The 15,444-nt window shown below is 37.0% G+C and overlaps 1 protein-coding gene across 4 annotated transcripts in view; it reads left to right on the top strand.

The window, feature by feature from the left end:
- AEBP2 (AE binding protein 2) overlaps nucleotides 1–8,047 on the top strand; it is a 41,282-nt gene extending 33,235 nt beyond the window's left edge. The window contains exons 5-9 of one of the 4 annotated variants that reach the window (XM_071422081.1): nucleotides 131–255; nucleotides 1,881–1,948; nucleotides 4,166–4,279; nucleotides 4,537–4,603; nucleotides 5,910–8,047. In XM_071422081.1, coding sequence (XP_071278182.1) covers nucleotides 131–255; nucleotides 1,881–1,948; nucleotides 4,166–4,279; nucleotides 4,537–4,591 — 362 coding nt within the window. In that variant the 3' untranslated portion in view covers nucleotides 4,592–4,603; nucleotides 5,910–8,047. The remainder of the gene's footprint in view (nucleotides 1–130; nucleotides 256–1,880; nucleotides 1,949–4,165; nucleotides 4,280–4,536; nucleotides 4,604–5,909) is intronic. The other 3 variants (XM_071422083.1, XM_071422082.1, XM_071422084.1) reach the window with 3 other exon arrangements.
- The last annotated feature ends 7,397 nt before the right edge of the window (nucleotides 8,048–15,444 follow it).

Genomic DNA, 15,444 nt, shown 5'->3' with positions numbered 1-15,444 from the left:
TGACAAGGTAGTGCTGCTGACAGAAGGATAAATGATTTACTAATGACACTTCAGACCTATTTACATGCTTGAATGTGTTTGAATGCTTTCAGTGTGTTGAACACTAAGGATCTCTTTTCCTTTTTTCCAGCAAGACCTCATGACTTCTTTGATGCACAAACACTGGATGCTATAAGACATCGAGCCATCTGCTTTAACCTCTCAGCACATATAGAAAGTTTAGGAAAAGGCCACAGTGTTGTATTTCATAGTACTGTAAGTATTTATAGGATGAATTCTGTTTGTTTGCCTTTGTGTCTAAAAAATCCAATCTTTCAGAAAGATTTCTGTTTTCTTCTTACTGCTGTAGACATTTAATCAGAAATAAGCAATAGTGGCTCTTTGGTATTGTTGAGCTGTCCACTGTTGTTAGTAAATGAACTTCTAAGAGCTATTGGTGGTAGTTGTTCTAGCTCACTGATTGAGGGGATTGCAACATTTCCTGTCCAGTTGGGGAATGTCTAACAGCAACTTTCTGTTGCAGAAGAAAATTGGTTCTATCTTCTAAATAAGAACACAGTTCAGATGGCATTTCCATGGTCATGAGTGACAGTGGTCATTTATCACGAGAAATATTTTTGGTGTATAATTGAATATGTAAAGATGCTGATCTGAAATATGTGTTTATTCCCTTTTTTCCTCCAGTTTAAAAGACATAATCCTGAATAAATTTATTCCCATCCCCATTTTTTTTCTTTTAATAATCTTAGCACCAAAATATTGGGGAATTGCTGGAAGGAGGCAAGAACCAAGTGGGGAACTTGTGTTTGGATAGGAGAGACATCAGTATTAATTTAGAAGAGTTCAAAGCAGGGATAAAATACTGAATTGGGGTAGAAGGATTAGAAGTTTAAAAGGTTGAGTAACCTCAGATTTTCCTAAGTATGTTGGGAGATGAAGGCACGTATAGGTGGAGACTTGGCTGAAGAAAAGAAGTAAGAGATGGGACAAAATGTGGAGGGATGGTTTTAAATTTGTAGAACAGTTTAAACAAGGAGTGCTGGCGGACATGTCTTCAGCTACAGCTTAATCTTGGTATGGGATTCAAACTCTTGAACTACCAGTCTCTTTCCATAAATAAAAGATGATTTTGCATGCATGAAGCTTATTTCACCTTGTTCTGCTAGGCTGATGATTGTTCTGAATACCTGTAGCCTCTACTGAAGATCTTTTCCAAATTATTTCTGCTGAGCTAAGGAACAGATATTACAATGATTGAAAAATGTAACTTATAGGTTACCCTGTCATGCCACCCCCAACCTTTGAAGAGGCTTGACTTATTTCTCTAAAACATTTAAAGACTGAACTGTTCTCTGGTTTTAGCTTTTTTAGGTATTTCAGTTCATTTGCCACATTTTTAAGTAGTATTTTAACTAGTTACATTGTTTCAATATATTGAAATCTTGTAAAGCAGTAAATTAATGCAGTGAGATGCCTACGATGCACACAGTTTACAGTGTGAAATTGTTTTCTTTTTCCAGAAGAGGTCAGCAGAACTCCATGTCTGATTTGAGACCACTTTGATGCACGTTTGCTTGGAATTTCCATTTTGTTTCTGGGACAGTGCAGGAAATGTAGAGAGTGTAGTAAGAATATTTCCAAATAAAGCTGAGTTAAGTGGACATCTTCTGGCTGAATTATGGTTTTCACTTAAAAACCTAAATGGACTTAAGTTCTTTGCAAAACAATTTTAAGTCTTCAGAGCATAGTTATTGCAGACACACAACTTTCAAGGAGTATAACATTTTGCATTCTATGAATGTCTAGTAGGACATGAATAACAACTTGTGAGAAAAAAAGTCTGTAATTTGGTTTTAATTATGATTTTGTAATTATTATAGGTAATAGCTAAAAGAAAAGAAGATTCTGGCAAAATAAAACTCTTGCTTCATTGGACACCAGAGGACATGTAAGTATATTGCTAGTGATGCATTTTAAATGGGGAAGGAATTACAGTGGGATCAATGAACTGCTACTAAATTATTTTGTGCCTGTGAATATTTGCATTAAAGAGTTAATATTTTAAAAATGCTTTTCAAAAAGTAATTTAGATGTTTAGAAATTAATAACCAATGAGTTTATTGATTTTTGCTTTCACTTTCAAGTCTTTGGGCTCTAATACCAGTTCAGTTAAATTTCCATTTGTATTTTTAATGCATTTTGTCACAAGTTTCAATTCATTGTGAGAAAAGAAAGCTAAAATATTCTTATAAAATAGGCAGGTTTTGCATTTCTTTTAGGGCAGATGGTAGTATTATATCTAACAGCAGTCTGAATTTCTTTTTTAAATGAATACAGATGATATTATTTTACAGATAAAGACAGTTAATCTTATTTTAAGATAAGCATTAAGAAGTACACAATTCTGGGAACATGAAAAATAAGAGTAACTTTTTTTTAAATACCGAGTCAAACGATTTTTTGCTCATGCAGGTGAATTCAGTAGTAGAATCTCTCCATTGGAGAGAGGTTGTTCAGACATGTTAAGACATTCCCAAAGAAATTTAGATTTGGCTGATCAGGTCAGAGAAAAAATACGTTTTACATTGCTGTTTGCTGTATCTTGGTTGGGTTAGATGGGTTAGGTAGAGAGTGTATTTCAGGCACTGAATGATGTAGTTTTGAATTACTGAGTATTCAGTTCATCTTGATTATTCCATGTAAGCAGAGGAGATGCCCAGGTATCCTGGCACACACCATCAGTCTGTGTTACACTGTCAGGGCACTCACGCTTCAGACAGTGAAATGCACTCAGGGTGGTTCCTTTCCACTCCCCTGAGCTGCTCATCAGCCTTCCCCATGAAGCTGGCAGTAGTGATGTAACTTCTACACTCCTGAGAAACTGCACAAGTTTTCCAGGATGTCCATATGTTTAGGGTTTTGGTCAGGAAAAGTAAATACAAGTCTTCAAGTCATTTCCTCTACAAGAGGGAAGTAACTTCTAGTAGGCTGGGAGGGTTGGGGTTGTTTTGTTGGGTTTGGTTTTTGTTAATAGCAGGAATTTATTTTTGGTGCCAGTAAATCAGCTTACTGACTTGTCTTTCTGTATCTTTCAAATCTCCACATGTGAAAAGTTTTTTTTTTTCTGTTTGTATCTTGAGCATGCAGTTGCTACTGAAAATGTCTTCCCAATATTGGTTGTTCAAAAACTGATTTTTGGGTTTATTTAAAAAACTTCTATGATGTTTTCCCACCTTTCATGATCCATGAGACTTAGTGGATAAATGGATTGCCTGCTGGGTTCTCCCTCCCCCTCTGCCCTGTTGTTTTTAATTTTTTTCTTCCTCCTTCATCTGAAAGGTTTAATTGGAGAAACTCCTTTTCCTGCTGGGTTAGAGGTTCTGGGTTTTATTTCATTTTTTGAATAGCTTACCCAAAAAATTGAATTTTGAGTTGCAGCTAACTTTCATGCAAAGTGAAATCTTTGCAAAATACAGATTCAGTGAAACAATTTGCAAAAGTCTGTGAAATTTGGCTTTGCAGAGAAAGAGCCATTACATTTAGTTTTAAATGTTGAGCCTCTCAATTCGAAACCTGTTTCAAAGACACCTTAATTGCAAACTCCTCCCCCAACCTGAAGTTAATCTCTGGCTTCTAGGACATATGGAAAATTTTTAAAACCCCACCAAAAATCCAAAGAGGATAATCAAACAATTAACTTCAGCAAAGTTGGAGCATTTTGTCTTTGAAACCTTTGAGCTTGGAGCAAGAAAATGAGTGTAACTCAAAGCTCAGTGCCTGCAGTGTATCCTGTCCTTTAATTGAACAGAATCAAAGAATGTCTGCCAGTGAAATAAATTCTTTTCAAAGGTCTGGTTGTTTTTTCTGTTACCCATTTTCACATTAAATTGTTACAGTAGAGAATGTAGTGCCATTGTCATTGTACACTCAGAATATATTTCTGGAATGATCTAAATTCTCTTCAGTGTCTTTCCAAACTGAGAACCTGAAAAACTTCAAAGTATAATGTGTAAAGATTGGCTGCCTATCCTTACTCTGGTGAAGATGCTTTTTAACCAGGGAAATGGGAAATTTGCTTCATATGTACTAGTTTACCACATAATGTTATGGTAAGAAAACCAGTTGATATTTTTTGAATATTTTTATTTTATTTATTTATTCATAGTCTGCCTGATGTGTGGGTAAATGAAAGTGAGCGACATCAGTTAAAAACTAAAGTAGTTCATTTATCAAAACTACCAAAAGATACTGCCTTGCTTCTGGACCCAAACATTTACAGGTAACATCTTCATTTTGCAACTTTCTTTACTTGAATGTAATCTTAAGCCTCACTTAACTTTTTGACGTTGGAAAATCAGGATTGCTAATATATTATACACCAGATCAGGGAGCCTTGGTACTGTACACGTCCAGGAGTTAAGTTCTGAGGTCTTAAGTTATTTCAGAATTACTTCTTGAACTAAACTCTAGTGACTGAGAAACGGGGAATGTGTGTATTTACCAAGTGTATTTTACTTTTTTGTGCTTGGTGTACAGAAATTCTAGTAAAGGAAGTACATACAGTGGAATCCTGAAAGATCACTTCTGTTAAGATCACATACTGGTTTGTATACCAATTTTTTTAAAGTCCAAATTTATCTTTCCATATTATATTCAGCTGTAATACATGCAGTATTACCTTGAAACTTGTACTTGTGTTCAAGTACTGTTATTTTTTATTACAAGATTCTTTATAGGGGGACAAAAGGGAACAATTCATGTTACTTGTCTTTAAGCTACTTTCACATTTCTGTTTTTAGGCCCTCAGATTGGCTTCTAATCCATCTGGTTTCTAATAATTTCCTGATTCTCCCCCCCACCCCTTTATTACTGCTCTCCCATGATTGTCAGTACCCACAGTTCTGTGTGTACAGTTTTTAAAGGTAATCTGAAATGCTTAACTCATTCTGAAATTTTGAGCATCCATAGATCCATATGTGATTATATTAAAAATCCATGAAAATGGCTTTTGGAAAGAAGGTTTATCATAACAGAAGTTCAGTGTTCCGAAGTTTCTTCCTTAACATCCAGTGACCAAGAGTCTCAAGGAGAAAATAAAACACTAATCTGAGGTCTTTCAATGCAATAAGCCTTTCAGTTCACCTTTAATTCTCAGTGTATTTCACTAATCAAATTAATGAAAACTTGCTTTATGATATGAAAACCAATCCTACTGTATTTGCTATCTTTGTAAATGTGTTTTAAGTACTTACCTTAGCCTATGAATCATTGCTATTAATGGTAAAATCATAAAAATGTTATGGTGAGATTGGATTGTGTGTTTTAAAACTGCTTAACACAGTGACTTCTATAATCTAATTGAGGTGTTAATAATTTTATATTGATTACCTTCGCTGAACTTAGTTTGATAGCTTAGTTTGCTTTGAAAAGAAAAAAATAGCCTTTTAAAATAAAAATTTAATGATCTCTGGATTAAGCCCTTGGAGAAAAATTAGCAGACCTTTCTATCTCCCAAATAAAATTAAGGTTCCCACATGTAATGTTGTGCTCTATTTTTTAGCAGTATGGATCAGTCTGTGATTGAAATGAGCTTTTGGGACCAGCTGAGGGAGCTTAATGATGTAAATTTTAAAACCAAAACGTCAAAACTAAACTTTAAAAACTAAAACTTCTTTTCAAGAGGAAAGGGTAGTTAAAGAAATTCAGTGGCAGCTATTAATGTCATGCTTTAATAGAAAATCTGAAATAATTATCTGAAATGTACACTTTAGTGAGATCATGTGAAATGGCTCTTGGTTTTAATCAAATGAAAGTAGATTTTGTGTAGTGATGATTTCATAGTGCATTCAGCTGACCAATGTATACATCACAGGGTCTTAATGTAAAGCTGTACCATCTTCTTTTTACAGAACGATGCCCCAGAAGAGGTTGAAGAGGTAAAAACCAAGCAAGTGGGGACACCTGCAGTCTTAGTCACTGACAATGGATTTAGAAATAAAGTTGCACATTAGTCAAATCCCATCTTTTTTTTTTCTTTTTTTTCTTTTTTCTTTTTTTTTTTTGGTTTTTTTTTTGTTTGTTTTTTTTTGTTTTTTTTTTAGAGAAATATTTATGCTTAGTGTAAACATTCTGTGAATGAAGTTGATGCTTCCGTGGAATATATTAATATATTACTGTATATCCACATTTTCATGGAATGGTACAGTGGGAGACTGAGCAAACACTCTTCTGGCAACTTAGTGGAACAACTAAAAGGCTTTGCATGCTTGCTTCTTTAAGCTGCTTTTTTCTTTAGTGAATACCGTAGTCTATATTTGATGAAAAGAAAAAGTAACCATCACCATTTCCTCCCGATTCCCAGGAGAACTGTTAAACAAGCTATTGGGCTTCCTGTCAGTGTTAACTAAACCTAACACATGCCAGACAATAGAACAGCTACCAAGGGATGATCCTGTTGCCCTTTGAGTATGGTGGATAGTAATCATTTGTCATTTGTGATCTTGTGTCCTTTTGCAGCTCCCTAAAATATGTTGGATTATGGTGTTGAATCAAATGTTGATGGAATGCTTGTCTTTTCCAGTCAACTCTGAATACATATAGTAAGGTGGCAGGATGTTCAGAGTGTTGCAGTCTGTCTGATCCCTTTGCAGGAGTAGTGTGGTGTGTTCATCAGGTCTGCTTTGGTGTGATCCGTATCAATGGACGGGTTTGGGAAACCTCAGTGTAAGCAGTCAGTGTTACTGGTGATTTATTTTGCTTTTTTGACCCTCTAGGATCCCCATTCACTTGTAAAGTATACTTTATTTGGCCTAATGTTTTCTAGATGTAAAGAAAATGGTATTTTTTAAAAAAAAAATTAATCTAGAAATTCAATCCTTTATGCACCAAAGTTGGCTTTGAAAAGGAAAGTAAAATCATTTTCTTGCTTAATAAGCAAGGAGCTGTGGATTTTTTTTAACTGACAAATAGAGATGCGTCTAACCTGTTAGTCTTTGTATGGAGACAAAAATGTTGCATATAGATAATAGGACATTGCTTGTAAATATTTCAGCAGATTTGTAATATATTTTTATATTATGAAATGTACTGTAGATGTTTTTCTAGAGGCATGAAAGTTAAAATGTATATATTACGGTAGAAATAATATTGAAGGATATTGTAATTCACTAGTGCTGCCAGAAGAATTGTTTAAAAAAAGCACCTTCCTTAACAGTAAAAAAACCTTCTTTTACATACCTAAGGGACTATATACTACTGTTAGTATCTGTTGTAAGAACAAAAATACATTGAACATCCTTCCCAGAAATCTTAGAGGGATGAATAGTACCCATAATTAATTCATGGCACTCCTTTCTAATAGTGAACACAGAATTAGTTTTTTCCTTACTGTCGGAAGGAACTAATATGTAAAATTTGTATGGATATATGCAGTCAAACTGCAGAGTTAGTCCTCCTTATTGGGGAGGAATTTACTACAGTGAAACTAATAACCAGCAGTTTTTACACTAAATTTTTATTAAATAGATTAAGACTTAAAGTAACCCTTTGGTTGCAGAAGTGAGCATATCCTAATGTAATACAAATGCATTCTGCATTGGTACTGACACAAGTCTTGCTTAGCTCCAGTGGGTTAAAAATGTTACTTATATACACAAAAAAATAATCTTATCAAGGATATGAAGTGCAGATTAAAAGCACCACTAATATAAGATGTTCTGGAATGGTTGTTTAATAAGGGTATTATTCATAAAATCTGTAGTGACGTGACTTTATTTTTGGAAGAAATGCAGTGTTTTGGTTTTTTTATTTTTTTTTTTGCTTGAGCACTTCACCTACTGCTTTTTCTGTACCTATAAAGTAATCCGTAATCTTTGTTTCTTTTTTTTGAATTTGTTATAAAATTGCCAAATAGAAGTGTTTCAGATATAGTTTGTATTTGTATTTTTTTAATTTTATTGCTTCATGAGTTTCTTGTAAGTCATTTATAATTGACAGATGATTGTAGACCTTGCCTGAGTATTTTTTCTAATAAAACAAAGCAAACAAACTTCATAAGCTTCAAAATTGTACAATTTCAATGGAGTTTTCAAAAACAAATATAAAAACAATGCTGTTTCTTCTGTGAGTTGTAACACACACCTTTACAGAAGGGGGAATTCATGGATTCAAGTAATGTGATGTTCATGTAAAATGGGACTTCTCCTGGGTTTGAGAAAACTGTTAGCTGGTGTTCTCATGGCAGAATTTCTGCTTTGAAAGGAAAAGTCAGTTTAAATAACAAACATGTGTGAAGAAATGGATACACTAGAGTTAATTAAACTTTCCATAACAGTCAAAACGTAAGTGGACATTTGGCTGGTGTTTACCTTGTAGTTGTGGAACTGAATTGCTAAAACTATTTATGCTTGAAAGTTATTTGCATTCTACAAAATATGTAATTACTTGGTGGTGTTTTGTTTCAAATGCCAGTCTGTTTTCTACATTCTGCTGCATTTTTTGTGTGCACCTGGGTAGATTTCACTTTTGTTGGAATTCCAGATAGGTGGAACTGCCACTGTGTGCTGGGGGGCACTGACCATGTTTTTGTTCTGGAAATAATCTTATTCTTACTCTTTAAAAGTGTTTCTGAGATAATTGGCCTCTCCCCTTTTAAGTAATTCCATGTGCTTTGTTTTGGGATGTAACATTTAAAGGTTTCTCCCGTCTTTCTCAAGAACATTTTCCAGACATCTACAGATTGCACTCCCTCCCAGCTCAAGTGTTTATTTTTTTTGTAGAGAAATGTCAGCTCCTTGAAAGTCACACTTTTCATGAGTTGCAGTGCACACAAATATCTGTGTTCAAACTCCCATTCTTTTGGAATGTGTTGGCTTGAATTGTACAGTTTTCCAAAATGGAATAACAGGATTTTTGAGTGAGGGATTGTGTTTTGAACACAATCTCTGCCTGAACACCAGCTCTGCCTGTTAAGCGGATGGAAATGCTTTCCTAGAAAAATTAGCTGGCATTTGGGCATAGCACACAGCTGATTGTTTGATACTAGATCTTACTCTGTTTGCTAATGCACCTTAATAATCTCTTTATTAAAGACAGAGCAGAAACAAATTGGTATTTTTCCTACACTTACTTTGAGTATAATTTTCTCAAGTTACTGTGGGTCTTTCAGATTTTAGCCAAAATCTGCAATAGGTTGAGCTATATTTTTCCTCTATAGTCCATGAAGTAATTAAATATAGTTGAATTTCAAATTGAATTGCACATTAATTCTGGACTAGATTCATTTAGAACAAACAGGTGAATTGTGTTCAAACATGCATTGTTTTTAATAATTGAAGTTCAAGTGGTTGATTTCTGTGCCCTTCAGCTTTTCAGTACTGTGTATGAATTAATTAGTGCAGAAGACTGGTCTTGTTTAATACTTCAGTCTGAAATTGATGGTTTACTCTCCCTCTCACTTAATGCTTTCCTGGCTTGACATTTTAAATTTGTGAGTGAATCTATCTTAAGTATTCTTCTTGTAATATTAATGACAAGTACAACAGAAAAAGATCCTTTAATAGGAAAGTTGGCATTTAAAAAAAGCAGCTGAATGTATGGCTTCTTTCAGCCATTGGTGTTTATTTATTCCAAGTGAAGAATATTCTGGTACACTTTGTTGAATCAACTTTTATTAAATAATCTGTATTATGTTTTGGGGGAGGGGGAGATAAGCACCACCTGCACTACTGCTGTGAGCAACACAAAACCTGAACGTTGTTTAATTTGTAATTTCTGAAATTAATTAAAAATAGGTACCAGTTCTGATATACAGCAGCTTGCTATTCTTTCAGATGTGATGGCAGCACTGGGAGTTATTTGTTATTCCCAGGGCTCCTGGTGCTGAGCTGTCCTCATGGAGTGACCAGCCCAGGAGTCAGTGTTATCCTGGGTGCAGACCTGGATAAAGAAGCGGAAGAAGGAGATGCTGCTGTGAGTTTGGTGGCTGTTGGAAGGGTGAGAATTCATAATACTGTGCTCAGCTCTAGACTGGAATGAACTCTAGTCTAGACATGTAAGGCTCATTTCCCCTTCTCTCCCACATACATCCATGTATTTATCTCTCACTCTTACCTAGAAAGAAGAGTTAAAATCAGGATGTGTCTGATGTGGTAATGCAACTTACACTGGAGTAAGGAAATGTAGTTCTAAGAGTAAAGAGAATAAAATGAAATGGTGTTGATTACATACAAAAAGTGGGCTGTTGGTTGTCAGCCAGTTGTGGATAAATTCAAGTCCTGCAGTTGTTTGTGAAGATTAATATGCTGTGATTGATGCTACATTATTTGTTTTTCATAATTCTAAAACTGGCCCTTTGAACTTCTGTAAATCGTCCTCGGTAGTAAAGCAACAAATACTAAGTAATATGATAAATCTGTTTATTTCTTCCCAAATGAGAGATAATTGCTGATAACATCCCCTTGGCTTGGCTTGTGTACAGGAGATTTGAGTCCAGTCTGTTGGATGTCGTTCAAAAGAATTGTCAGATTTTAATATCCTTGGTGTTTTGCCTGTGTTTGTAGCCTCAGTGGAGGATGGGAGATCTCACAATGATTTACTGTGAAGAACTGCCTCTGATTTGAGACAGTAGCCCTTGTGACTAATCAAGGGCTACTCACTGCCTCAAAGGGTGAGACTTGGAGAAAAAGACAAACTTGGAGGCCTTGTGAAATGATGAAGGAATATCCCTGTGGTCAGCTGCATCAGCTGCCCTGGTTCTGTTGTGGGCACCCCCAGCCCAGTCTCTGGCAGGGCAGCATGAGAAGGTGGCCTGTCCTTGACTGAGTGTAAGCTCTACTCAGCAAAAAGTAAAAAATCAGTGTGATACCAGCACATTTGTCATCCTAAATCCAAAACAGCACTCTACCAGCTACTAGGAAGAAAATTAACGCCATCCCAACCAAAACCAGGATATAGGACTAGAAATTGAATGCCCCATTCAGACTCTGAGATCTCCTTTTTCTCACTGTCATTGCTCAGTTGTGTTTTTTGACTTGTTTCATCCATGAAATGTCGTGTCTAAGCTCATGTGGGATTTGCACAGACATATGGAGTCTGACCAATGCCTTGTTGATTTTAGGAGGACATTGTTATGGATATTTGACTTGTCTACCTCTGTTCAAATCTCCTGTCTGAAACCAGATTGTGAAATCAGGGGGAATGGAACATGATGTTGCTCGTGATTCATTTAAGCCAAAATGCTCAACATGAGCCACTTAAACATGTCTAGGCTCTGAAATATATGCTTGGATTTACATAATTTCAAGGCCAAAAAATTATTACATGTATTGTTTTGGGAGCAAAGCCTTGGAATGTGAGATTCAAGACTGCCCCTAAGCAATAAAAGCATTTTAAACAGTTCTAATTTTAAACACTTTGCAGCTTTTACTTCCTAGTGAAAAGGAGGTAGGGGCTTGGACCCTGCTTGCTTGTTCTTTCTTCTTGCCATAAATATTCTCTCCTAGAGCATGGAAAATAAGTCAATTACACTTAAAACTGTTTATTGCAGAACAGATGTGTTCATACAGCAACTGTAGCTGAAAGCCCAAGTATTTAATTAGCAGTTGCCTGCAGCTGGATTCTTTCTTTTTAAACAAGTGAGGAGGTAGAAGAGCAGAAGAGGATGTGAGGAGACATTCTGCTGACAGTGAGCAAGTTCATGTGTAATTACTTATTACAAATTTTCCTCTGCCTCTGTCCTCAGAGCCATCATGTGGTTGCTGCCTTTTCATTGTGCTGTGCAGCCATCCATGAATTCTGTGTCCTCACTGCCCAGACACCTGTGCTGCCTCAGTGAAGTAACATTGATGGAGTTCTATGGCCTTTAGAAAGGTCTGAAGATAGATCTGAAGGTTTTCTAATAATTCTGTGCTCATCTGGTAGTTTTGTTGTGGCTGTTCCCTCTGCACTTGAGAGTTTGTTATTGATGTGGAGGCTGAAGATTTGTGTTATGGTCAGAGCTCAGCGTGGGGACAGACTTTCCTCATGGGCAGAGCTGTGTGGATTTGCTGCTGGAGGTGTCACATAGGCTTCACAGGTCAAATCTATGCTGGTGGTAGTTCTTTGTGTGGTTTACATCTCATTGACTAGTTAGTTACAAATTGCTTTTAAAATGGGCAGATGCAGATAAATGTTGTGTGTATGTTGTAAAAATTTCAGAGAGCTGGTTTGTGGTTAAAATGTGGTCTCTGTCTTAAAATAAGCTGCATTTCTTTTTGTTCAGAAGTGAATTGCTGTGGAGGAAAGGTGCAAACAAAAGCTTACCTTGGCTGATGCCTCATCTGGGTAATTACTACAAGCTGTACAAACTGCTCACAGTAGTTACTGATGTGTTTATCTCCTTGGACCCCCCCCCCCCCCCTTTTTTTTTTCTTCTTGGCTAAAATATTTGATAATTTTAATCTTAGAAGTTATTTCATCATTTAATAGCTATTACATACATTCTAGTGGGAGCTGATTTCAGCAGTAGAGGATTCAAAGATATTTTAAGCTGGAAGACAGTAAATATCAAGTAAATACCAAGACATGCAGCCACACACTGTGCAGTTTACAGAAAGTACAAATGATGTTCCTGTCCCACCCCACTGCTCTCCCAGGTGCTCAGATCCCACATGTCACAGTACATTTCCACTGTGCATGTGTTTCAGGATCAAATCTAATTTCACAGTGGTCTGTAACCAAAAGGTGGCAGCAGCCTACCACACTAAACTGTGCAGAAATTAATGCATCCCTTGATGCTGAGACTGCTGAAGGTGTTTTGCTTTTCTAAACCAATCTCCTTGTGTGCAGTTTGGTTGCTTGATACAGGATGCAGTTGTGTTAATTAACTACAGCTCTCCTCACTGCTTTTCTGGTTGGTCTGTGTCTCTCAGATGATGCAGAGGAGAAGAGAAACTGCCTTATCTTTTAATAAAACTGACTCTCAAGACTGAAAATTCTTGAAAGAGGTTCTGTTATTACCCAAGTACTGAAAAGATTGGACATTATCACATTTTGTAAAACGTGTCTGGGTAATTACGGTGCTTGGGCACTTTCCTCTCTAATTACCTTTTTTTTGCCAGTGATGCCCAAGATTGCACATTTGGCTGCCTGATTATTTTCCTAAAGGGGCATGGCAGGAATTCTGTATTTTTTTTTCAAGTAGGTTGCATATCAAATGCAGTTGTTTAGGTAATCAGATTATTGGTGGTTGGGCTTTTTTCCCTCCCTAAATGAAACATTGGGCAATTTAGCATGAGCTACAAACAAACATACCGAAACCAAACAACTTTTATGTTCCTGTAAATTGCAAAGCTTTTCAGATTACTATCCACTTTGTGAAAAATGCTGCTGGAATCAGAACCATGGTTTCTTCTGTATCTGAGTAATCCTTTCACAGGAAAATGAATTTTTTGTCTGTAAGATGGGTAACCATGTACAAGGTAGGATTAAAGCAAACTTCCAAAACTCACAGCTGCAGTTGCCTTTAGAATTGTCAAGTATTTGTAGAGTATTTGTAGAACTCTGAAAAAAAAACCCTTTTTCCAAAAAGTGGTGTTACTTGGTTTGCTTTCTGTATTTCTTGATTGGTCTGAGGTCTCTAATGGCATCTGCTGTTTTGTGGCAATGACCTACATCACCTTTATCCTTCAGTGAGTGAGAGCTGGTGGGACATGGTTCTGTTCCCAGTGAGGAAGGGAGTTGGTTTGCATTGCTGCATGAGCGGTGCAGGATGATGCAGTGAGCACAAAACTTGCCCAGGGAAGTGGGTGAGCCACCATCCCTGGAAGTGTTCAAAAAACATGGATATATTACTGGGGGCATGGTTTAGTGATGAACAAAGCACCTCTGTGTTGACACTTTGATCTTAGAGATCTTTTCCTACCCTAACTATTCCATGTTTCTGTGATGTGCAGTGTCTCTCGTTTATGCTTAAAGCCTGAAATTCAAGCTGCCACCTCAAAAACTGTCTTGCATGGCTACCAGAGGAAGGTCACAGCAGTGGATAAGCTGTGCCCCATATCTAACCCGGGAACTGCAGACCCTGAGCCTTTTCTCATCCCAAACCCTCTGGCTGGTGCTCTCATTGTGTCATTGAGCAGTTGCCTGGAAAGTTGCCAGGTTCTCACCACCCTCTGTGGCTTTCCAGGGATTCCAGTAATGTCATTGCCAAGTTTCTGGTGCACTCCTGGTTAGTCTTGGGCTCTTTGCACTTTCAGGTGGAGCTCAGTACACTGTGTGCAGTGGGGTGATACTTTCCAGTTTCTGGACAACAGTGAAGGCTAAAAATACATGAGATTAATGGCAGGTAAGTGTGAAACACAGGCAACCTCTCAATCTAGACTTAAATCTCACTATTGCTATGGCAAGGACTTGCAAGGAGAAAATGATAAGAGGAAGATTTTTTGCACAGCCTCTTTTCTCGGCCTGCAAGTCCAGTTCTTGATTTGATGGGGAGTGGACATGTGTTTGCTGGGGGCTTGGTGGGGAGGGTTGGCAAACTTCTCAGCTATGGAAGAATTTATTGAGTGAAAGTCAGTGGTGTTCACCTGAGTAGTTATCCAGAATGGGTGCAAAACACTGCCAAAGCAGAAGTATAGAATTTATTTGCTTGTTCTGCCATCATGTGAATGGCAAGGGATGATTATGAATCTAGAAATCATGGGATAGGGGTAAATGAAAACTGGACTGAGATGTTCTGGGGGATTTTTTGCAGTGATAGAATTTTTTTTTTTCACATTTGTGCAAAGTAAGTTGTTTTCAACTGACCTAGGTGGGTTTGAGGGTTTTTTTGATATTTGCAAGGTGCTCAGCAGAAGTTGCAGAAGAAATCAGATTGTCTTGTTTGTAATCCATGGTGCAAGTTGTTTTTTCTTTATCTACAAGCTTTCTAATCAGCATCTTGGTCTAAGTGGAAGGTGAATTTAGTCTCCATGTGGATTTCCTCCCTGCCCCCAACAGCAGTGGCATCACCCCATAATCTTGAGGGTTTGAGTTTTATAACTTGGGTAACTGTTTTAGGTTCATCCGGGAAGCGCCTCCTGAATGTGAGTTCACAAATGCTGAGTAACAAAGTCACAGAGTGCCTGTGCACCACAAAGCCAAAGGTCAGCTCATGTAAGGGGTGATTTGAGTCATAATAATGTGTGTTCCATGGTCCTTTGCGTGTTTCTGTCAACTTTATAGTGAGATCTGTTGTTTTGTGGTCTGCAAAGCCAAAAGGAGCACGTTTTTCCTATTTTTTCTTTTCACAAACAAATCCACTGGTTGTCATGCTGTACACATGACAGTAATCTGGCAGGTGGTGGTGAGTATGTCACCAAGTTCTGGCTGCATACTTAGGAAAGGGTCAGGCTTTCATGGAGCTTAGGAAACTGTTGAAATTACAAGTCAGTTATTGGTGTATCTTTTTTGTACATGCTCACCATT

This window comes from Agelaius tricolor, unplaced genomic scaffold (genome assembly GCF_023055355.1).
Source record: "Agelaius tricolor isolate 1412-34295 unplaced genomic scaffold, bAgeTri1.0.p SCAF_3, whole genome shotgun sequence".
NCBI classification, from domain to species: domain Eukaryota; kingdom Metazoa; phylum Chordata; class Aves; order Passeriformes; family Icteridae; genus Agelaius; species Agelaius tricolor.
Note: the sequence above shows the minus strand (reverse complement) of the source record. Positions and strands in the feature narration are given on the sequence as shown.